Raw genomic sequence first — 24,545 nt, forward strand, 5'->3', positions numbered from 1 at the left:
AATTAAACGTAAAATCAGCCAACAGAAACAAGAAAAAATTGTTTGAGCGCTTTCCACGCGATACACAAAATTTCATTAAGAAATTCAAGTATGTAAATTAATTCGCATATTTACGATAATTCAACTAATGAATTACTCTAGTATAGGATATAAATACAGTAAAAACAGTAATGACAGATGTATTTTACTAACTAACTATTGAAGATTTTCCTTAAGAAAAATTCGCGTACGAGCAGATTGCAAACGTCTAAACAAACTCGTAATCGTATTAAGCAAATGATGAAATAGCTATATTTTAATTACGTATTGCATAATTGCATCAACTATAATATACAAATTCGCCCCGAGATGTAAACAAATTGTAACAGTGACTAATAAAAAAAACATTAATAATTACGCAATTCGCAGAACAATTGTTACTTCATTAATATTTTAAACAGCAATGTCAAGTCAGAATATCAATTAAACCGAAAGTGATTACAGCTGAGCGTCGAAACAAGAGCACAACTTATTCAGGTAAGTGGCAAAACTTACTTATCGAACATATCTCGAGAGGTGTATAATTATTAAATACTCCATTAAAATTTTACGAATGTCTGACTATGCTATTACTCACTTTATCTGATTTAAAATGTTTGATTAACGTGGGTAAATATTTGACATGGTAGACACATGAAGGTCACGTTGTTGCTCTTGACAAGTGACACCCGTACTATAACCTCAAATAAAGTGAAGGGTGGCAGAGCGCACACGTTGCAAACGATAAAATTACAATTAATGAAACAAAGTAAGTAAGAATGACTTTAAAATATCGCATCGGTTATTACATAATGTTAAACATAATATTACTCAACAGTTATCATAAGAAAACACAAGATAACACCACATAACCTATCATTTTTACCCCGTTTATCGCAGATAATGTGTATATTGTAGTATATAGTCTACAGAAACACACAATGTGAAGGTCATGAATAAATAAACCCGTAGAATTTCGATTCGACTTGGAAATGAATGTCAATGTGATATTTCCCCAGTGTAAATATCACAGTTGAGCATATCCTAACCTTACTTAACCTGAATTTATGAAAGAAACAAAAATAACGCAATGCAATTAGCGCGTGCGCAATTTTCTTGTCAGTCTCTCTTCATTCCGTGGCATTTCAATAATCGATTTCCTCTCATAAGTTATTCATCGCCAACTAATTTGTAACCGCCCGCTTCCCACAAGCGAACGCGCTCAATATCGATCAGTTCGCACGCTAAAATAGCCCAATACGCGTTATCTGCCCATTATAATCGACAATGAAGCAACCGAAAAACAATAACAAAACTTATGCATGCATAAACAAAAAATTTACAATTCACGTTGCAATCGGTCAATTTTTGCGCCTCGTTACCACACAATAAAACGTTTTACGAAGTTGGTAACCGGTTACAAAATGGTCCGTAGGAAAAGTCGAAAAAAAGGTAGTCGATGTGTAATTATGTCAAATGATTGAAGTTTATTGTTTTGTTGTTCCGCGTTGCCGACCCCAGTTGAACTATTGTTGCGAAGAATACATCGGATGATTAAATTAGTATTCATGTATGATAAATTGCAAATCATGCGACTGATAATAACAAAAAATGAGTTTTTATTTGAATTTTGTTGCATTTCAAATGAAATGCGTCAAAATTTGATAGTGAACCAATTGGCAACAGGTTTATTTGCGTAAAACACATTATTTTACACCTATTTTTAAAACAACTTTATTTATTTTATAATTATTGCCGAAATTAGTATGCGGCTGATATAATTTTGCAGTTGGAAACAATATTTGTATAATATTTCCTGAAATATATCGCTAATCGCACAAAGGGTACAAATATAGCACTCTAATTTATCTTAATCCTGGTGACGAAGATGTGTAGGTAAAAGCTTGCGTGCCTCACCTTAATAGTAATTAATTAATTAATTATACAAAAACCAATTAACTGATATTAATGATTTCCTAGAAATCTACGCAGAATTGGATTATATAACAATTTTTTTCTCTATTTCTATCAATATAAATTTAAAATTTATTTTGTTATGTTATTTTATATTATGATAATCTTCATTAATAATTTTTTATGTTTGTTTGTGACACTGCTACGCGAAAACCACTCAACGAATTTTTATAAATTTTGGTATAGAGATACTTTAGACCCCGGAGAATAACATAGGCTACTTTTTGTCGCTAAGATAAAACTTGAAGGTTGTGTAAAATAGTTCGCAGGTTTATGCAACAAAAAAGATAAATAATAATTTTTTTTAATAATTTTTTGTTTTGATAAAGATATATTTTCATATATCCATGATTTTTTTTTAATTTTGCATTTATTTCAGTATTACAATATTTTAAAAGCTTGGATTTAATAAATCCAGAAAAAAAATCAAAAATTTAATTTTTTTGTAAGTTTGTGTAAATTTTAAGTTTAGATGTAAACGATTCAAACGAAAAAAACCAAGATGCCCGTAATGTAGCTAATTTTAACCAAATTAAAATAAACTAATGCATATTAAAGTTGATGATCCAAGTCAACCAATAAAAAAATGAATTAAATGAGCTCAAAACCGCGGATAAAAACTAATTATTATTATTTTACTGATTATTCTAAAAAATAAATAGTTTATACTCTGTATTAATATTAATAACTAAGTAATAAGTAAGTTACTGTGTGCTTTAGTGCTTAATAAGATAATGTACCTACGTCGGTAGTATTCTACTAGATAAGAATGGCATGTTCATGTATTCTATTATTCTATTCGAAATTTTTTCCACCTCTGTTACCACCCACAACCCGATAACCATTAAAAGAACATGCACTGCATACGTGTAATTATCGGGTTCAATGCAAACATGCGATGGCGCGATATTTTCTCGATAATAAATTGAGCGTGAACTGCAACAGTCTTAATATTTACTCGTAATTATTAATAATGCTGTCATAACTCCAGTCAACCTCGTCAACCTTTTGACATCAGATTGCACGAAACTCGGATGTTAAATTGTCGTATGTTATTTAATAACACATATTAATGTTAATATTGGTTGTGAATGGTTAGTTCGGTGAATTTTTGTTTTGTGATGCTGTAAATGTTATTGGAACTTTTGGCTGTGGGCATTAGCGTGCCAAAGATCGAATGGATCGAACGTGATCGTACGAAAAAACATACGAGCATGGCTGGCCAACGAACACTCGCGCTTCGCATCATTCGCATGGCCCGTGAAAGATTTCAAGTGGGTCGATCCGATCGGCAAATGTTCTCGGCACGCAAATTGCAACGTTTTACTACATACTTTCGATTGTCGATCGTCTCAAGGGTCGTCGGAAGTTTTTTTAAATTTTGTTATATTAGTTGCATTGCATTTAATGATACCTAACGGAATGTTTTGTTATCGCGCATGACACGACTGGATCAGATATGTGTTGTACGTCTGGAATATCTGGATATATTCGGTGTACTCGTACAAAGCGTATTATCAACTGATATCGCGATGTGTGATGATGGTAGACTTACCTGGGTTATTACATCATTTGCTGCGTTCACTGAGTCACATTTGCACTAACATGATTGGTTTCACGCGTAGTATCAGTTGCTATTCGCTGTATTCGTCGTATTGTTGTTTTATGCACCACGCGAAGATAAGCGCGTTTGTCATGAATGCCGTGCAGTTCAGTCATGCGCATTTTGTTGGTTAGGTTGGTAAACATGCAACGTGCGCAAATTTTGAAATAACATTTGAATTATTAGTAAAAGTATGCAACCCATATTACTTAGCCGTTAGAATTAATTATTATAGAAATCGTGATTGAAATATTTGCGTAATATATATGCCGAAGTACATCGTACAAGACGAATAAACACTTCAATGTATATAAATTTCGAAGGTTATGTCAGTAAATACTCATTATACTCAAAACTTTTAGGTTATACATAAATATCCCCAATAAGAGATTGTAATTTCTTTGGAAATAATGAAAATGAATTTCTTAGAACTTTAGAAGCAAATATTAAATATTAAATTATCGAATATAATTTTATAACTTTCAAATATTTATTGAAGAAACCTGTGTGTCGGGAATAGTCTGTTGGTGACGCGCACCAAGAACGTTTAATATTTATTGAGGAAAAACCATATAAGTATGCAAACAATGTCACATCGCAATAAATGTTCTTATGCTCGCCTAGATAATTATGCATACATTAACACGTTAATCAACTCTCCAGTGTCGCCGATGATTAGTTATTAAATATCGCGTGTGTTATTTAGTTTTCTATCTAACAGACAATAACTAATAATTGTTTGTTTTATTTCTTGATATTATTCAGTGAATAATCATTGTAATTAAGTTTAAATAAAACAAAAACACTTTAATTACTCGAATAGTTATCCCGCATAAAAATAGAACCTGGATGGTTAATAATAAAAAGTTGTTGATGTAAATCTGGACGTAAAAAGCGTTTCGATGTTAAATAATCAGCAATTACAATTAAAAAAAAGTCCATTGCGCAAATTTACTAGAGAATTTCAAGTTACTACTAATTATATAATCGATCCTACATGTGTTTATTGAAATAATTAACAGTTTGTAAATATTATGTGAATGTAAGGTGTTTTTTCATGTACAAGTTCAGGGTGTAGTTTATAACGCCAATTATATAACTAATTCAAGGAGATTGAAATGTGTTATCACTCGTTATAACTCGTGGCTTGTTAAATCTTAGTAACAATTAAGAAGCAATTTGTGTTTTGTTGAAAAAAAATATATACATCCGCGGTGAGGAGAGACTAATGTGGAGAAAAACTAAAAACAACCCGATAAAAGAGGTGGGGGAACTGTTGGACGACTCAGACACGACTGAGCGCGGGTCGCACTGCGCGCTGCCCTTTTGTACCTGCGGCCGATCTGCGAAAAGTGGTGGGGGAAGTCTTGCGTGATACGCATAATGTTGCCATTAGCAGAACTGCGTATCCCCCCACCACTTTACGCGGATCGGCCGCAGGTATAAAAGGGCTGCGCGCAGCGGCCAAGCTCCTCAAGCGTGCCTGAGTCGTCCAGCAGTCCAGTCGCTGCTCTCCAGGTCCTTCTCTCCCCTCTCTCCCTCTCTTCTTTCTTCTATTTGGGTCGTGCTTCCGCTAGACTCCAACACATTGTGTTTTATTTTTATTCCTCCTAATCTGTCGAGCTTTATCTCAACTAATACTCCACCATGCAATTACATTTATGGTAATTTGTTTATATTTCCATAGATAATGGCACTGTTGATACCACATTTGTGAAACCCTGATTATATTATAAATCACAGCATAATTTTCCAGCCAACAAAAAATAAATTTGAATAAAATTGCAGCAATTTTATATATTGTGACATGTTTGCGGACTTCGTTAAATTTGCTCGAACTTTGCACAGGAATTCAATGATTATTCTCGCGCGAATGTGTAAACCCACACAAAAACGTGGTAATCATCAAATCATCATAGACAGTAATGACTTTTATTTCCATCTCCGCAGCAGCTCAACTTCAGTTTCAATTTCCATTAATAGATCTCCTCTCGGAGACCTCAATTGAGGAATCCTTGAAATAAAAAAACGCCAAGCAGCAGCAGCGCGCGCCGTAAACACAACAAAACGAAATTATAAAGTAATAAAACGTGAAGCGACGTCGCTTTTGTTACGACTCGTTTGCGAAAGCAATAACAATGCGACATTTCACCTCTCGTGGACATCAACAAATAACCAAATAAAAAGAAGTTGAAGAAACACATGAGGCATAGAGTATAAACAAATTAATAAACAAAAAACGCAACAAAACAATCCACACACAAAAAAAAAACAAGAATAGTATAGTATTGTGATTGCGTCGTTCTTGTAAATATTGGCCGTTTACTTTCTTGTCGTTCATGCGGAATATCCGGAATAAATTAAATCGAATTGAGAATGAGTGTTGCTTGCTTGACGCGATGACCAACTCGTCCACATTTCGACCACTTGTGCGCGGCGCAGACATTCAAAAGGCGATGAAACTTCCGTCGTAACACTCACAACGCGAGAGACATGAAAGCACTTTCTAAAATTATGTGTACCATAAAAACACGCTGCCAAAAAATAAACAAACTGCGGCTTCAAACGCACGCGCATTTATTAAAAACAATTACCGCGCAGCCGAAAACAAGAACAGAAAGTTAATTAAATAATATTTGAACATTATCTGCGCGTATCTACGAAACTAATTAGATAAAAATAACAAATTGTTGGTGATTGCAATTGGTCTTCATTAAATATTACACAACAAATTACGAAAATTGAGAAATAAAACGTTAAATTATAGGAAGTCTACGTTTTCTCCACAAAATTCTCAATTCTACAAAATATATTTTTGTAAAATGAAATAACATCAGGTAACACTTGAAGAATTGAAGAGAAAAAATGATGTGGTACTGAGAATACTTGTTTAATTCCCTTAAATTTCTTTTTTGTTGTCAATGCAAGCGCATTGCAAATCTTAAACAATGAAAGAAACTAAGCCGGCTAGAATTCCGAGATAAATACATATACATATTTAAACACCTAACAAAAATGCTTTCCGCTTTGCAATCTTTGACGAAAAAAAACTTGTACTCTTTGAATATATGCATAATGTGTATAACAACGCTATAAAGTTTTATATCCAGTGTCAACGCTCAACATTCCCTGACCAAACACCTAGAAACGTCGCTTACTTTACAATAAAAATTAAGTTGTACTAAAATATGTATAGATCATAACCTTCCGTCCTTCCATGCGCAATCATCACCTCCCTTAGTAATTCATTTTGTTACCAAAAGAGCTATACAAGCAAATAACAAAGAAATATTCATTTGTTTGTCTGCAGTTTGATTAAAATTGTTACCTACGCTCGCGTGGCGATTACCTGTCCCATAAGCAAATCTCCTTCATTTTTGTCTGGAAGTACTGCTGTAGTTTAACAGCGCATTGGTAGTACTCCGTTTCGGGTAAGTTGTACGTAGTGCAGTTGGTGAAAATTCGCATCATGTCAGCGATAAACAATCGTCGAGATACGTAATAACGGGCTTTCAGTCGTTCGGACATCGTCTTTAAATCTTTAAAAACAAAAAATAACTTATTAAATAAAATACAAGGTTTAGAAATGTTTTGCTTACCCATAGGATACTTAATCAAGTCATAATAATCCGGCACAGTGACTTTATTAACCGGAAGTTTAAACGGCCACGCATAATGATTATTTTTCACCGCATTCAGCACGGTTTTCAACATTCCAGAAAGTGTTTCAATGTCATGCATTTCTTTCTCACCGCCGTCAGCTCCGCCTCCTCCTCCACCTCTAGTTGGTCGAATAGATGGCCTCCAGCCTGTTTCCTCTATGCCAGGAATAGACCCAATCGGAATACTACCGACGCCATCTTTGAAAAATGTCAAACCCGGGTATACCTTCGAAATCATACACTGTTTCTGATGTATGAGTTGTTTGATTATATTCTTTTGTTTACGCACAACTGCCGCTGTTTGCGTGTAGATAATCTTCGGATTGAGCTCACAATGCATGAGAGTTGCGCCTTCGTATAGTTTAATGTAACCCTGGTACATCCACTTAGGCAACTTGATATCCTTCGAAAATCCCTGCTTCTCGAAGTAACCAAGCGCGAATTTATCAGCGTACGTGAGGAAATGATAGATATTGTTTCGTATATGATAATCTTTGAGATGATTCATTAAATGGGAACCATAACCTTGAACTTGCAGCTCAACCAGCACAGCGCAGAAAACAATCTCTGTGAAGCCCTGTGAGCGGAACATTCGAAAAGTAATACCACCGATAGGTTGTTTATCTTTGATCAACGCGAGAGTGCGATGTTTCGGGTCGAAGATAAACTGTGTTATGTATTCTTTGGGCATAAAAGGCAGCTGTTGTGAGATGACATTCTGAAGACCAATCAACCAGAGCATCGTTTGTTTAGAGACTGGTTCAGTGAGACTGTTGCCAACAATGTGCACCTCAATGATTTTGAGTTTTTCCTGTCTTTTTACGATTTCATCTCGTGGTGGAATATCTTCAGCAAATATCTGCACAGAAATAATTTTATTATTATTAAATATTGAATAATAAAGTAAAAAAACTTACATCAGGTCCTGTCATTAGTTTTGGATCAGTAATATTCTGAATAACTTCAGCTAAAGTCTCCGATGGAATGTCATCGTCTTCTTCGACGGCTTTTCGTCGTTTTTCTCGCGATGGTGAACCTGTGGCGTGCACATTATTCGATGTACTTTCATTGCGACTCTCCATTTCTGATGCACGTTTTGCTGCAGCCGCAGATTCTTTAATAAAATTTTGAAAAAACATTAAACTTGTTAAAGTTATTAAAAGATGGTGAATGTCATACTTCTCAGTTTATTATTTTCTATCATCGCTTGCAGATGAATTGATGGCGGCGCTTTAAATTCCGGATCCCAAACTGGAGATGATTCCGCATAAACTTCTTGTTCTAATGTACTGAGAAACATTGGAAAGTGCATGAGAATCATTTGTCTTCGCTCGGCTGGCATACGATCGCGCTCCTGATGGAACTGATCCATAATTTGTTTCTGCACGTATTTGAACACGGCGCGTAGCAGTGTCTTGCCGAAAACCATGGTTGTGTCATAATGACGCAGCGTATCACAAAAGGCGGGCACATGGCAAAACACAAACCATCTAAATTCATACATAAAATGATTAATTTTTTGGAAGTTTTAACATAGAAATGATTAAATATTAATTGTTATATTACCTAGTATAATTAATTTTATAAACTTGATCCTCTTCCTGACTACTAAAATTCTTCTGTTTGCTAGTTGAAGGCAGGTCCCAAGTGTTCATAAAGTGCAGGAATATTTTCGCCAACTCGTGCATCGTGTTCCACTCCTGCTGCGTCAAGTGCGCAAATTTGAACATCACCAGATTTGTGACTGCCTTGTGTATGGAAGGCTTCTCAAACGGCGGCAGCCCCAATGGTCCTTCTATCACAGGTGTGCCTAATGTTAAGATACATTTTCTCAACAACTAAAATGCAAAAACATTCATTTCCATACACGTTCTATAAAATTTTATAAAATCACCTTAATTAAATAACTATAAACTCTTGATGTGTCAGGTGAAGCCTCCTGATTCATAGCAGTATGCAAATTCTCCACATCGACAATCATCCTCAACAATCGATTTAAATCCTGCTCACTCTTACTTCGCAAATGTTGCACATGCATGTCCATTGAGTGTTCACATTTGCATGGATCAGTGAACTGTGGGTTCACATTAGTTGGATCTGTTCTCTTCCAGCCTATACATGGGCACTGCTCAGTCTAGAAATTAAATACAAAAACAGTTCAATTTTACAACCAAACTTCATAGGTTTATTAAATCTAACCTGGCACTTGGAATAAATTGAGAGTTTCTGCAGCTTCTTGGTGTATGGAAATGCCAGCACAGTTTGTTTCATGTGTTTAATTGTCTGCAGGTTTGATTGGTATGTAGCTGATTCAGGTTTTTGTGTGGTGTTTGCAGTTGCAGTTCCAGGTGTGACTTGTGTGCCCTGTGCCACTTGCTGCTGCACCTGATTCGGTGTTTGCGCTTGCGGCGCTTCATTCTTCACTTCTGTTGCGGTTTCGTTGGAATATGACTGTTGGGACTGCTCGGACATTCTAACAATTGTACTGTTTGCTTTTCGGTGGCCTTTTGGTTAGTCGTGCCGGATGTTTTTGTTGTGTTTGGAAAGTCTATCGGCATTGTTTTGATTTTGGCGACATCTGTAATCTATTCCAACATGGCCACCGGCATATTTTTTTAAAACTTAACTTTTTCTTTTAAAATTATTAATATATTAATAGTTATAATAATATTTTATATTAAATTAGACTTATACTTATAAATTATTTGTAATTTGTAGGATAATTATTGAGATATTTAGTTTAATTTTGTTAAAAACGACCGCTAGGGTGCGCATAAACTGTTTAACAACAGAAAAATGTAAAATAACGTCAAATTTACAAAATTTATAAACTCCACCAAATAAATTCAATATGGCTCCACCTTTTGTTGTAAGTATCTTATGTTTCTTCACATCTTATAAATAATTATACTCATTTTGTGATGCAGTTGGAACCTTACATACCGCCATTTAAAAAACGCATAGGTCATACAATTCACACGAAAAACTCTTACGATACAAGAGTAAAAATGGAGAATTGGCAATACAAAGTCGAACCAGAAGCAACCAAACGAAAAGAATGCATACGCGATGATTACATAACATCTTATAAAACAATGACGGATCAATTATGTGAAAAGAATACCTATGACGATAATATACAACACAAGCCCATTTTCAATTATTTTGGCTACAAAGACGAAAAAATAACCGCTGAAAACTTCCATTCACGTCGAGATTTCCCAACAATCATGAAAAACGACCACAATATGATCCCGCAGTTTATCACAACCATGCAATCAAGTTATTCATCGCCATTGGGAATGGTTATGCAGAGAGTAAGCCACTTAATATAAAATAAAAAGAGTACTATTGCATTTCTTTCAGTTGAGATCACCTGAAGAAAGATTCATGTTGTACAGACGCATGAAAAGCATAGAAAACTCCAGAATCAACACAAAGTTCCGTGATGATCGCATTGACGAAGTGAATAAAATCCTGCGCTGCGCTAAACAAGGAAAAATCGGAATATCATACAATCCGATGACTGGAATGAACACAGATGGTTCCATTCCGAAAACAATGACTTTCATGGAGAATAATCACGCAATGCGACAGAAACAAAACTAATATCTATGAGAATGACCCAACAATTGTCTAGAAATACAAATGTTTCGTATAATTAAAGTCATCAGAATTAAAGCCATAAATACAATTATAATAAACGATAGAAATGTTAAGAAATCAATCGATTGGAACACTCACTAGAGAGTGAAATTAAATAGCGATAAACTAACGTTATACAATTTTGTTTCATCATAAATGGTTGAGCTTAATTTTACAATTTTTACGTTTCAGTAGCGTTCATTTTTACCTAAACATTATTTTATAAGTAGATACGTAATTTTTTTTTGTGTTTTGCATTCATCCGAAAGAGCTACTGATTTCTTTACACAATTTTTACATAGACTAAACTTTAATTTTATCTCCATTTTAATCCCCAAAAGTTTCTAATAGCAGCATTATAGATTTTCACATCTAAGACGATTATTATAATCAAGACATAAATGAAAAACAACATCATACGAATAGTTGATAACCGAAAAACGTAATAAATAATAATAAGTAATAAGAATATAATAATAATAATAATAATAGTATGTGATAACTTATAACAGTTAAAGAAAATAATTAAATTGCTATGTTTCTTCATTGTCAAGAGTTTCGGTAACAAATTCTGCCTGCGTGTGCACTGCTGTGTAACGAGAACACAAACAAGAAGTATTTTTCAACAAACAACCTTTGTATCTATAATATTAACAACAAATAACTTCTTTGTTTGTGTCACTTGTTCGATTTGACGATCGACTGAATTGTGCCGTTATTATTCGATATTATTGTAAAAAATCTGCTTGAAATGTAGAAAATATTCCAGTTTCGTGCGTGTTTGTCAACTTATTCCCGTTATTGTGATTACGACTATATGTATTTTGTTATCGCTACGACATTTGTATCTTTTGTTTGTTTTGTGAGAAGGCAATCGGTATAACATCGAAATCAAACGTTTCTCGTAAAACTGATACAAAAATCATGAGCACTTCTTTCCAAGTCGCAACTGGGGATACAACGATTTCCCTAATAACAATAACCAGTTGGACTTGAAGTATTGCGCCTACCAGAACAGAAGCAAGCCCTGCCCGCTGATAAATACATACATGATAATGACTATACGTTTGCTTACATGCGTATTTTTTGCTTTCGCAGTAGATTTTCGGTGCGAATGAGTAATTTTTCCATTTTATCATTTTGTTTTTTAAGAAAATATTAATCATATGGTGTAAGAATTAATGATCTTGTACATTATGATACAACTTTTACACCACGACTGATTTTTTTTGCTTTATCTTTATCGTTTTATAGACATTTACATTACTATTCGATTCGATACACTAGTAAAAATTCAAGATAAAAATATATCTGCAGCTATTTGATCCATCCAAAGATGCGTAAGGTCTGGGATGACAAAACAGTGACATCCCAACAAGACCCAACCATCTTAACAATAGATACAAGTTAATAAAACTTTCATATGCATCTGTGACGTTCGAAAAATTGAAAACAATTTTTAGTCCACGAAAGTTTTGTAAATGTTAAGTATAACGTGAAAGTGAAGATTGAAGAGGCTACGAGTCCGCCCTACATCTTACAATATCTCTGCTAATATCGTAACTTTGCGTACTTTATGCGTATGTATAATAAAATGCGCCATATTTGCATTGAATAATAATGTATAGTAAAAATATTCAGTCTATATTTCATTTAATCATTTTTTTTCCATCATTTTATCCTCATTTATCTCCGTTACTCACCAATGATACCTTTAATATAGAATTAATACGCGCGCACATATATTCTTCGATTAATTATTTATCATAAATTCGAAATCAAAGATTTTGGTAACCAATAACGCGTAACTGAATGCCCACGAAAACAAAACACGATAAATATGCTTAACAAACAAAAGTGATTATAAATTGTCCAAAGAGATAGAAAACTAGTATGAATACCTAAAGGAATACAAAGACCGAAACGGTTATAATAGCCGAAAGATGTACACCGAAATATCCTGCATTCTCTGCTTCGCCGCGATTGGCAAAAACACAAAACTACCATTATCGAAATATGTTTTGCTACAAACTACTACGTATTTTTGGTTTTTTAGATTTTTATCCATGCAATTAGACATGCACGTTTTTGTATTACTTTTGAATTTTTTCTCTCCGTTTACACACGTTAATTGTATTTGAAATCAAATAGATGATCATAATTTATAAGTTAATTTCTTTTCATTTTTTTGATAATTCTCGCAATTGCTCGCAAAACTGAAACATTTTTGGTCACCATAGGCAACTGGGGTTTAAGCTCTTTTCATTTTGTCACTTGTTAACGTTTCAACGATTTTTCACTTTGAAATTATCTGCGAATCGAAGGAAGTTTTTCGTTTTTATGTTTAAAATGTACCCTCGTTATTTCCTGGTTCCGCAAAAACGACCTTTATTGCAGAATAACTCAAAGTCACACGAAAATCATCCACACACACACACCAAGTTTATTTCTGTGTGTGCGTAGACGATTTTCGCGCATACTGTCTGTGTCTCTAATATTATCACAGACAAACAAACGCAATGAGCGCAACTTTGTAACATTTTGCATTACAAAGCAAAATATTTTGATATCATTTTACTTATTACTGTTCCTTATGTGTTTGAACTAAGTGTTTTTGTAAAGTGTTTACCAATTAAAAATTGTCATTTGGTTAAATTGACAGTATTCGTGATTCCTAATTATGTTTAATGAAATCAGAGTGAATCATAAGACGTGCTCGAGTCAGCATTTTCAATGGAAGCGCTTGCGCTTGTTGCGGAGTGCCGTTTTCGACTTGCCGGGCCGCTTGCGTTTATTCTTACCACCGCTCTTCTTCTCGCCGAAATCGGTCACCTCATCACCGAGGCTACCCAGCGTGGTGAGTTTACCACGTGTGTGTTTATCCTTCTTATCGGCGGGCAATCTGGTGAGGTACTCCTCTTCGTATCGCTGGCGTTCCTGGGCCGCCTTGGACACCTTCTGCTGAGCGCGTGAACCCTGATTGACCTCCATTGGTGTGTCCAGGTACTCCTCGCGCAGTTCATCCATCAACGCTGATGAAATCGCTGCCTTTTTGGTTCTATCCTGCATGCGCTTGGTACGTTCTTGCGCAGTTTCATCACCTAACATAAAAAAAAATCATTTTTAGGTTAAATTTAAGTTAAAATTGATCCCAAATAGGTTTTATAATAAAATTTCTTACCTGTATAATGTACAGCTGACAATTTTGGAGGCACATATACACCAGAACTCTTCCCAGTTTTAGTTTCACCTTCACTCTCCTCTTCTGAGCCCTCTTCCTCACTATTTTCCAGCATATTATCTGGATTTGCCTTGTACATACTGGGATCATTTGCATTGCTACCACTTACAGCTGTCTTCACCAGTTTGTCAATCTGATACTTCAGCTTGTGATCAATCGGCCGGATTTTCTCCAATACTGTCCTGATCTCAACCAGCCTATCAATGCATGGATCACCTTCAATGCTCTCTCCTGAGCACTTCCTCAGCACCACAAATGTTAAATTAATAAGATACCCAAGCAGCATGTTGTACTTCATCTCAAGAAAGCTAAGTCCCTGGTCAGTGCTGATTTCACCCTTCCTCACCTTCACCAGCATGTTGTCCACCAGACCAGCAACGTGCTGTGCGCTCACGTTCATCTCGCCGAGCAGCACCAACGCTTGCGGCAAGTCTTTGTGCCCCATTTCAATGTCCGGTGCCTAAAACGATCACAACAAAGCATTAGCGGCGGGTTTTGATTCATGAAAACTCTCCGAAAAACTCGTCCGCACTCAAAAGATGAATTAATTTTTGTGTTTTATAGTAATTTTATCGTTGTTTACGCGCGTTGAGGTTATTACAACGTTTTAAGAAAAAAATTCGGCCGTCACGACCGACGCGACGAGATTGATTTGCATAAAAATCTGTTCGCCATCTTTCCTCCCCTTGCGTGCGCTCCGGGAGCGGCGTGCGAAAAAACGCGACTTTTTCGGACGGCGGTGCAGCGTGTTTGCGGCGACACGAGGTTTCGCTAAGGTTATAAGCACGACGATACTCACTTGTACCATGTTCGTGAGGTCGTTTTCTTGAGTTACGAAGACATTGGATCGCCTCTTGGAGTTGTTAAATGCTGTCCGGGCAATCACGGCACGTGCAGCACTTTTTGATTGTAAGGCCTTTTTTCATTCTCTTCCGCCGTGCGCTGTGTGCTTCTCGCTCGGCGTAAAGGCACGCGTGTTTGCCATCCTCGTCAGACGCACGCGCACGCTGCTCGTTCGTACGCCGCGGCGGCGATCGGAAAAATTCGTGCATTGATGTGACGCATGATTGTGGGAAAAAATTCTAAAATGGCGGCGCATTCAAAAACATTCACAAATAAACAGCGATAACTACTTAAATAAACAATGATAATCTTCTGTTTCACGTTAATTACACGATATTAAGTTATGTTAATAAATAGGTAGTAATATATATTACAAAACAAACAAAATAAATCGCTAAAAGTAATTTTTGTGTTGTCATTTCAATATGTGTAATGATTCATAGTACGCAGTAATATTTCATAAGATAAGTTGTGATTTAATTGTACAATGTGCAGATGATAATTAAGACTCGAATATTAAATAAAAAATGTTTTGTCTAATATTTGTTTACGTTCATCTAGCGCCTCTTCTGGCAGATTCGCAAAGCGCAAGCTAATCTAATCATACTTCTCGCTTGTTTTGTTTTGTGCAGTTTTGTATTGGCTCGCTAGTGGAGAACACGCATTTCCAACCACGATTCATGACAACCGCAACAGCAAGCAGCATAGAGCAGCGCAGCCGGGTCCCCACAGTCTCGCCTTCGTCGGTCGATCGGTGTAAAAATAAATGACTGCTTCGTAACGCGTGACGTGCGTGCGCTCCCGCATTCGTTTCCCAATCGGCGAGCGGCAACCGTCCCAAATTTCAGCTCTCGTGATATTATCCTGGTGCAGCGTCGCGTAGTGTCCGTTGGTTTGGTGCGTTCGGATCGTTGGTTTGTCGCTTCAATGCTCGTGAAGATGTGGCCCGCCGTCGGTCTTCCGGCACCGCCGCAAAGCCGCCTCTCCGCGCAGACTTTCAGTGCGAAACGGAAAAATTCCGCATGGACTATTTCCACATACACCGCCAACCTATGACATAACACGTACGGCTTTCGCTAACACATTCTTACAGCAACAATTTACATACATTCAAGAATAAATAAAATACAACCAACACACAATCACAGTTGAAAAAAAGTAACTAACAAAATTCAATACGAAACAAACACAAATTACAACCTGGTGACTCGCGATTGTAATAAAATATTTTAAATAAATGGCAAATTCTTTGAAGCGCAATCGATCGCGTCGCAGAATCGCCGCAATCACGTTCCTGTCGAATATCTCACTCGACGGCAGCTATCGCGATACGAGACTTTGTCTTCTTCCGCGGAATGGAGCCATCAACAAAACCGATGTTTCCGCTCTGGGTGCCGACCTCAAGTGTAAACAGGAGCCGGTGCATGAAGAATCCGACGAGCCGGACGATTGTTTCAGTGATTCCGAGCACGTCGTCAACCGGCGTGTCGAAACAAATCGTCTTGTGACATGCAAAAATGTCGACACACACTCATTGAGCTCCGACTCGGAAAGTGTGCAGACTCCAAGCAAAACTCTCGATGATGGTAAACCGTTTCGAGAACGCAGCGGCACAGCTACTTCAGGCAGTGACCTAGTCGAAGGCGCGCGGAAAATCCCCAACAAATTGAAGAAACGCTTCGCGTATCAGAACTCCATCAGCAGTGATTATGAAAAACATCATTATGGAAGCAGTTCGGAGAGTATCGGACCCATTGGCAGTAAATATAACAATAAAATTAGTAAATATTCATTTAAAACATGATTTTCTGTTAAAGTTCGGAGTAAAATGAGCCCGGCACCGCCGAGCATCCCCGAAACATTGAAGAACGAAGTGCGTTTCATTAAACCCAACAAGAATATGAAACTCAAGGACGAGCGGATTGTCATGGTGTCGAATAAACACACGCCGTTTATGATCTGTTCGTTGATTCCGTACACGCGACCAAGGAGTGGACGGCAGGAGTTCAGGCGAGATGGAAACCGGAAGCGGAATACTTCAGGACCGCGGCCATTGTCAGCTCTCGGCGATGGTTTGGATCCTTTTGAGTCTTTTGGTCTTGAAAAGGGTTTAGATGGACAGGTAAACTATAAAAATCTATAAAAAATAATTTTTAATGATTAATTTTAAACAGGAAATTTCCTACGGGCATTTATTGGTTCCGTCGAGATTACGACCCGGTAGTAAACCGCAAAGCGTCGATGAGCCAATGGAAGGCTCGTCAAAACGTTCGAAAACAGGCCGACATGTTGTTGCCAGGTAATATTACTACATATTTATATGCGTATAATGATTTATTCTAACCTAAAAATACGTTCAAGTGTTCACACATTGTAATTACAGTGTAAGTTGTATGAGTATCGCTCAATTTTTACAATGCACGTCAATTTCGAATGGGTTCAAGTGCTTGGCGATACTTTTACAATGACACATTTAATTTTTTTTGGCACAAGGCACTTTTCGGCACCCAATTTACTCACACCATCTCTCTCACATTTCTTTGTGTCTACTTGCGATTGAGATTGTTTGAACCAAAGTTCATTCATGATTAATAATCAACATCTGTGACTCGATAATGTAACGATCGATACTCAATGCTCATTTGTTCACTTGTCTTCTTTGCTCTTGTTTCTAGGACTAAGGTTATTACTTGGCAGCCTGATTACAAATGGTAAACGAACTCTCATTTTCCGCATTTTCTAAAGCATATCGCAGATATAATTCGTGCAATTGTAGTTATAGAATAGAATAGCATTGCAATAGAACACGGTTAATAATAGCATATGGCAATGGTGTGGTAGCTGTAGCTGAGTGTAGATTGAAAAGCGTGCGGTAAAGTAGATTGCGTCTAATTAATTTATTAACAGCAGCCGCGCAGAGTGTTGTGCAAGTCTCGTGACCAAATTGTTCGAAATACACAACGCGACAGATGTTTCACGGCGGAGATGACGGAGAAATTTAGTATTTTATATGCACTGAATGTTTGCACAAAGATTTTTCATTATCTAACGCTTACAGCTTACATACAAGGTGGTTTATAGCTGCAAAAGTTTGTTATTTTGTTTACGGAATTTACGAATTGCGCTTTATTGCTCGTAAATTTCGAAATCAATAAAATTTCCAGAACATGTGCGTTTTTCTACGCACTTTAACTTTTGCGGCTATAAATAACTTGTTTTTCTTTTGTTTTTCAATGTTGGCAGGTTGTGCATTTGACTAACTTTTATTTCAACTTTATTTCATAGCGCATGTTGAGTATATAATGCAATAGTGCACTTTAGACGTAAACATCGTAAACTCAGATAACCCTGAGTGACTTAATCCGACTTGTTGTAAGCCGCTGGATTGAACTAGACTCGAATCTAGTGAAAACCGAAAACAATTACTTTCGATTGTCTCTGGTTATCAGTCGCATTATCTAGCAATGTTATGATGTTCTAGGTGTTTCTCGTACGATCAAGGCTCGCAGCGTGCATCGGCGCATGTTGTCACGACCTCACCGCCGCCGGACTCCAAGGACGAAAACGTGCCCTCGATTTACCATCCGAATCTACTCGATGATCCTGAGCTAATCGCTGGTAAACACCGCACGCTTCTAACCTTTTCATCTTACATGACGTCTGTGATCGACTACGTGCGTCCTTCGGACTTGAAGAAGGAAATTAATGATAAATTCCGTGAGAAATTTCCGCATGTGCAACTCACGTTGAGTAAACTGCGCAGTTTGAAGCGTGAAATGCGAAAAATCGCCAAGGCAGATTGCGGAACGGATATGGTCACCGTTGCGCAAGCGTACGTGTACTTTGAGAAGCTCATCCTTCGAGGATTGATTAATAAAGAGAATCGTAAGCCTTGCGCAGCCGCGTGTCTCTTGCTGTCGGCGAAAATGAACGACAGTAAAGGCGATGGATTGAAAGCGTTGATTGAACGCATCGAAAGCGTTTTTCGCTTGAATCGAAGGGAATTGATGAACGCTGAATTCGCGGTGCTTGTGGCGCTCGAATTTGGTCTTCAGGTGCCCACCTTCGAAGTTTATCCGCACTATCAGCGGTTGATGTACGAATCTTGACCTATTGTCATCAGGGGCGCACTGGTGATGACCGTAGTCCAATTGTAACACATCTCTGTACATAATTGTCTATAATTTGATTGTTTTTTGACGATCAACGCGTTCGTTCGTTGAATTTTCAAGCGTTTGTTAAGCGTTTTGCAGCCACAGCTGCAAACTTGTTTTTGTTTTGACGTTGATTTTTATTTTTTTATCATCAGTTGAATCATTATATTAATGATGCGCTCAGACGTTGTTAATGTGAAAGCAGAAAGTGTGTAGACTGATTTTATATCAAAGTTTTGATTAGGATGTCCTTAGTATGATGAGTAGAATTGTTAGTACTTAATGTATTTGCGGATACTTACAGGCACTCGATGATACTTAGCATTTTACGTGTTACACACATTTTGTAGAGCAAGGTTACGTTTTTCATATGATCTATTGTGTGCAAATGAAAGGTGATATCATAATCTAATCTTTAAATCTTACACGTTGATTGAAATGCATGTCTAGCAGCGCTACTTTTAATACATATTAGTGCACACACCATAAGGCGATGTATTTTTATCGTGTAGATTTTTAACTCTCGCAGGATTTACGAAATACTTACTCTAGACAAAGTGAAGAAATCTGATTATATTTGTAAATGGGTGCAAACAAATGCATTGGTTTGTGAGATGGGATACTTAAGTCGGTAATAAACCTTTATCTGTTGATATGAATCATAAATAAGCACTTATCACAATTATTAATTAATTAAGATCCAATACTAACAGATTGGACAGATAAATATTTAATTTATTACGCGCTATTCTTCCTATTTATATATTATTTATTTCCTGCGTCATTCTATCACGTATTTTGTCATTATCAGCTAAATTTAGAGTAATTTTTAATTAATTTTCATGATTAATTCCTGCAAAAAAGTAATTTTGTTATGTATTGCTTGAGCATGTTTTGTAACATAAGTTGCCTACATTTTACTTTAGTAATTTACGATGGACTAATATTTATTTAATTTATTACCCATTATTCTTTCTATTTATATATTCTTTATTCTACGCGTCATAATATTCGTTATCGTGTCATTGTGAACTTAATTTAGAGAATTTTTTAATTAATTTTTATGATTAATTGCTGAAAAAAGTAATTTTGCTCTATGTATTTCTTTACTATATTCTGTATCATAAGTTGCCTATCGTTACATTCACTTCACATTTGTTTAGATAACAAAAACTTAAATTTCTACTCATCCTGGCAACCTCAACTAATGTCTGTTTTCCAAGTCAAGCAGGATTAGCAAAGCAACAACTACCTCTATCTTCCTTAAACACTGTGCAATTATAGCGTGGCTATGTATGCCTTGTTGGCCTCTCCTACCTGCGTAGCGATGCCCCGCAAAGGTAATAATCCGTGTACCGTTAACTGCTTCATGGTTAGCTCGCTTACTTCATAAGCCTCAACTTCTTCGCACGCTGAATGGATATCAACACACGACGACGTGTCCCGAAGTCGCGCAAACAGGTTTTCGACCTATTCCTAAGCTTAGTAATACGGCGAGGAATGTTGCGTGCTGATGTGGATTTAAAATCGCCAAACGCCAGCTAACAAAGTAAATAAACAAGTGAAATACAATGGAAACGAAAAGCAAAGCGAAGGAGAAATATAAACTAAATCAGTGCAAAGCGGACAACGATGAAGTTAAAAGTAAACTGACATTTGAGAAGAAATCAATTGAAGATATTAATGAAGATGCTAAACACACAAGTGCAAATAAAAATGGAATTGTTTATAGTGAAACACTCAAAATGGAAACTAAAGAATTGAAGAAGAAATATTTTCAATTACGCTTGGATGTTGACATGGTGTCAATGACTCTTTTTATTATTGCTGTTTTGACAAGAATGTACAGACTGGATGAGCCTAAAAACATTGTGTAAGTTTATACTGATTCATTTATAATTTCATTTAATTTAAAATGTTTTTCAGCTTCGATGAGCTCCATTATGGTAAATACATCTCTCTATACTTAAAAAACACATTCTTCTTTGATGTGCATCCACCTTTGGGTAAACAACTCGTCGCTGCTGTCGCTTTTCTAACCGGCTACGATGGAAAATTTAAATTCGACCGCATTGGTTCATCATACACCGAAAATGTTCCACTGCTTGCATTGAGGCTAGTACCAGCTTTATTTGGAAGTCTACTCATCCCAACTGCATATCACTTAATGTTTGAGTTGGGTCTCTCGCAATGGACTGCAATTCTAGCTGCATTGTTATTATTGTTTGATAATGCAATGCTTACACAAAGTCGGTTCATCTTAATGGAGACTCCATTGCTATTTTTTGCCTTGTTTGGCATTTTATGCATTTTAAAGTACAGAAGATGGCGGGTGTACTCATTCGGTTGGTTTCTATGGCTTGCTTTAGGATGTGCAAGTCTCACATGCGCATTGAGCGTAAAATACGTCGGTTTTTATTCTTGTGCGTTAGGAGCAACGATTATTGCTTTTGACTTGTGGCGCAAAATGGCGGACACCACAAGAAGCGATCGTCAATTATCACGCGAATTTTTCACAATACTCATGATAGGTTTAACTGTACCGACTTTTATCTACGTTGGTGTATTTTATGTTCACTTGGAGACGTTACACAAAGCTGGCCCGCATGATAGTATCATGACAAGCGCTTTTCAAGCAAGCTTAGAGGGTGGCCTAGCATCCATCACAAAAGGTCAGCCATTGTATATTTCTCACGGGTCACAGGTTACATTAAGACACACTCACGGACGAACATGCTGGCTTCATTCACATCAACACGTATATCCTGTACGATATAACGATAAAAGAGGTTCCAGCCACCAGCAACAAGTGTCCTGCTACTCATTTAAGGACGTAAACAACTGGTGGATAGTAAAACGCCCGGATAAAAATGATTTAGTTGTGGAGCAACCCGCAGATATCATAAAACATGGCGACGTTGTTCAATTTGTTCATGGAATCACTTCCAGAGCATTGAATGCGCATGATGTTGCAGCACCAATGTCACCACAATGTCAGGAAGTTTCTTGTTATATTGATTACAATGTTTCAATGCCTGCGCAAAATATGTGGAAGGTAGAGATTCTCAATCGGGACCAATATGGTGACACATGGAACACAATTCAGAGTCTTGTGCGATTGATTCATGTAAACAGTGGGCAGGCGTTAAAATTCACGGGGAAACAATTGCCGGATTGGGGTTTTCATCAGCACGAAGTCGTGACTGACCGGATTATTATTCAGGATGATACTGTTTGGAATGTTGAAGAGCACAGATATACAAAATGTAAGTAAAAGCTTAAAACAGAAAGAAAATGTTTGTAATTTTTGTATTTAATTAGCTGAAGATCAAAAAGAACGTGAAAGAGATTTAGTCAACGCGGAAATGATACCGACAGCCGCAACGCAATTGTCTTTCTGGGACAAATTCTACGAGTTGCATTATAAAATGATATTCAGTAATACGGATGGAGTGCAGAATCACATGTACAGTTCGGAACCGCTCGAATGGCCATTGATGTCACGCGGAATCGCTTATTACGTCTCACAGACTAGTAATGTAAGTAAAAATCATAAAAATTAATTTTTCTAGTTCACTAATGCTATAATTATTATATTTACAGGCACAAATTCATTTATTGGGTAATATCATCGTTTGGTTTTCTGCAACGTTCTCTTTAGCGCTGTATTCCGCCTTATTAGTGTTTTATTTACTGCGCCGGCGCAGACATTGTTTCGATATTGACGAAACGCAATGGTCATCGTTTCTCCTCTTCGGCGAAGTTTTCTTTCTGGGTTATTTAATCCACTACGTGCCTTATTTCTTCGTCGAGCGCACTTTATTCCTGCATCATTACTTGCCTGCGTTTACTTTTAAAGTTTTACTGACTGCCGCGATGGCCGAACATGTTTTCCATTTACTCAAGCAAAAGTGGCTTAAGTATAGTTTTATCATTGGTATTTTAACTTGGGTCTGCTGTGTCGCGTTCGTATTTAAGAAATTCACCGTATTAAGCTACGGTGTGACTGATTTATCGACTGACGACATTTTGAAGCTAAGATGGCGCGACACGTGGGACTTCATCGTTCATAAAAACACCTAAGTGACTTAAGATGAATCTATGAAAGTATAAGAGATATTTTATTTTATTGTATAACCAAAAAGCGAACAACACCGTCCATTATTTGAAGATAATATATACGTGTTATTTATATTATAAACGTTAAGCATACGAAAGTGTTGTGGTTGATTTTATTAAGACGAGGTGTCCATTGATTCCCCTTGTGGCTCATCAAAATACTTAACTGTGACATCAGACACGTCAATCTTTGCGGTTTTTGTTGATAAAACAGCAGTGGTGCCCCTTGGATAGCGGTATGACGACTGCCTGACTCCTTTTTTGTTTGCCTCGTCGTATGTGCGTAGATATTCGACATTACCTTTGCGGATAACGCAAAGATCCACGTTAGAACCAGAACCTAAGTCGTTGAAGATACCAGCGGCGATCGCATCACGCACCAGTTGTTTGCCTTCCTCCTCAGTGAGGTTTGGCTTCCATCTGGACTCAAACACTGCCATTGCAGCCAAAGAACCTGAACCCATTGTAGTATAGGGTAGTTTATCAGTGGAACCATGAGGATAGATTGAGTATAGATGAGGTCCGGAATTATCCACACCTCCAAGCACAAGAGCTGCACCAATGTGTCCTTGATAACGGAACAGATACTGCTTGAGCATGGTGTTTGCAGCGACCACGGGGACTACCCGATTGGTGTACAGACGGTGCAATTCAAGCTGGCTAGAGATTTGATTTGTGGTCATCTCTGTATCAGCTGCTGTACCAGCACCACAGCAACTAATTTACACAAAAATTAGTTAAAATATCATTTAGATATAATATTTACAAGTTTAAATGTTAAATACTTACTACATATTGGGGGCAAGATAATGAATCTTAGCACAGTTTTTATCAGAGACAGTGGTGTCTTCAGTGGCTCTTGTATCAGCACCCAAAATTACACCATCAGCATAAATAATACCGACGATGGTTGTACCGGTTTTTGTTGCTTTAGGGACCGGAAATCCCTTGCCGTTCATCGTAGCATTTCTATAATTAATTATTAATAATTAATATTTAGTAAAAATTGTTTTTGAAAGACACCGGAGAGGTTAGAGTTGAATGACGGTACAAAAAATGTAAAATCTTTCATTTTAACTCACCTTTTGCAGTTCTCGAAAGAGAAACCTGGGGCTTCAACTTGTGGGCACAACGTAAACATTTTGACGAGTTAATAAATACAAAACTGCAAATCCTTCTGCGATACAACAAAACCTCAGAGGGATAGATGATAATGCAAAAGCTTTGAAGTTCCACAATATCCCCACTACAATTTTATAACGTTGGTGAAAATGCTGCGTTGCCAA

General features: G+C 36.9%; 6 protein-coding genes across 7 annotated transcripts; 3 read left to right on the forward strand and 3 right to left on the reverse strand.

Annotated features, from left to right (window-relative positions):
- Positions 1 to 6,155: 6,155 nt before the first annotated feature.
- Positions 6,156 to 9,841, reverse strand: LOC135796375 (histone acetyltransferase KAT2A-like). The gene is made up of 7 exons (XM_065308374.1): positions 9,457 to 9,841; positions 9,152 to 9,391; positions 8,824 to 9,095; positions 8,437 to 8,747; positions 8,175 to 8,371; positions 7,195 to 8,116; positions 6,156 to 7,134 (listed from the first exon to the last, which is right to left on the reverse strand). Exons 1-7 carry the CDS (start codon positions 9,727 to 9,729, stop codon positions 6,941 to 6,943), a joined length of 2,409 nt encoding a protein of 802 aa, XP_065164446.1. The 5' UTR covers positions 9,730 to 9,841; the 3' UTR covers positions 6,156 to 6,940.
- A 111-nt stretch (positions 9,842 to 9,952) lies between these two features.
- Positions 9,953 to 10,970, forward strand: LOC135796380 (uncharacterized). The gene is made up of 3 exons (XM_065308380.1): positions 9,953 to 10,126; positions 10,185 to 10,574; positions 10,624 to 10,970. The coding sequence occupies exons 1-3, from the start codon at positions 10,109 to 10,111 to the stop codon at positions 10,864 to 10,866; spliced, it is 651 nt and encodes a 216-aa protein (XP_065164452.1). The 5' UTR covers positions 9,953 to 10,108; the 3' UTR covers positions 10,867 to 10,970.
- LOC135796378 (neuroguidin) lies at positions 10,890 to 15,151 on the reverse strand. The gene is made up of 3 exons (XM_065308378.1): positions 14,943 to 15,151; positions 14,084 to 14,603; positions 10,890 to 14,003 (listed from the first exon to the last, which is right to left on the reverse strand). Exons 1-3 carry the CDS (start codon positions 14,949 to 14,951, stop codon positions 13,633 to 13,635), a joined length of 900 nt encoding a protein of 299 aa, XP_065164450.1. The 5' UTR covers positions 14,952 to 15,151; the 3' UTR covers positions 10,890 to 13,632.
- A 448-nt stretch (positions 15,152 to 15,599) lies between these two features.
- On the forward strand, positions 15,600 to 19,809 carry LOC135796377 (CDK5 and ABL1 enzyme substrate 1). Of its 2 annotated transcripts, XM_065308376.1 has the most exons (5): positions 15,600 to 16,746; positions 16,804 to 17,108; positions 17,161 to 17,285; positions 17,662 to 17,697; positions 18,468 to 19,809. In XM_065308376.1, exons 1-5 carry the CDS (start codon positions 16,224 to 16,226, stop codon positions 19,093 to 19,095), a joined length of 1,617 nt encoding a protein of 538 aa, XP_065164448.1. In that variant the 5' UTR covers positions 15,600 to 16,223; the 3' UTR covers positions 19,096 to 19,809. The 2 variants fall into 2 exon arrangements, with proteins under 2 accessions (XP_065164448.1, XP_065164449.1); XM_065308377.1 differs by lacking the exon at positions 17,662 to 17,697 and having other exon boundaries at positions 15,603 to 16,746.
- A 430-nt stretch (positions 19,810 to 20,239) lies between these two features.
- Positions 20,240 to 23,357, forward strand: rt (Protein O-mannosyltransferase rt). Its single transcript, XM_065308375.1, has 4 exons — positions 20,240 to 21,013; positions 21,067 to 22,406; positions 22,462 to 22,679; positions 22,744 to 23,357. Exons 1-4 carry the CDS (start codon positions 20,712 to 20,714, stop codon positions 23,221 to 23,223), a joined length of 2,340 nt encoding a protein of 779 aa, XP_065164447.1. The 5' UTR covers positions 20,240 to 20,711; the 3' UTR covers positions 23,224 to 23,357.
- Positions 23,249 to 24,516, reverse strand: Prosbeta2 (Proteasome beta2 subunit). Its single transcript, XM_065308379.1, has 3 exons — positions 24,342 to 24,516; positions 24,049 to 24,228; positions 23,249 to 23,976 (listed from the first exon to the last, which is right to left on the reverse strand). The coding sequence occupies exons 1-3, from the start codon at positions 24,398 to 24,400 to the stop codon at positions 23,376 to 23,378; spliced, it is 840 nt and encodes a 279-aa protein (XP_065164451.1). The 5' UTR covers positions 24,401 to 24,516; the 3' UTR covers positions 23,249 to 23,375.
- Between the last annotated feature and the right edge of the window lie 29 nt (positions 24,517 to 24,545).

This window comes from Atheta coriaria, unplaced genomic scaffold (genome assembly GCF_025399875.1).
Source record: "Atheta coriaria isolate IRGN ID8LTWV9N9 unplaced genomic scaffold, Caltech_Dcor_3.1 hic_scaffold_7_pilon, whole genome shotgun sequence".
NCBI lineage: Eukaryota > Metazoa > Arthropoda > Insecta > Coleoptera > Staphylinidae > Dalotia > Dalotia coriaria.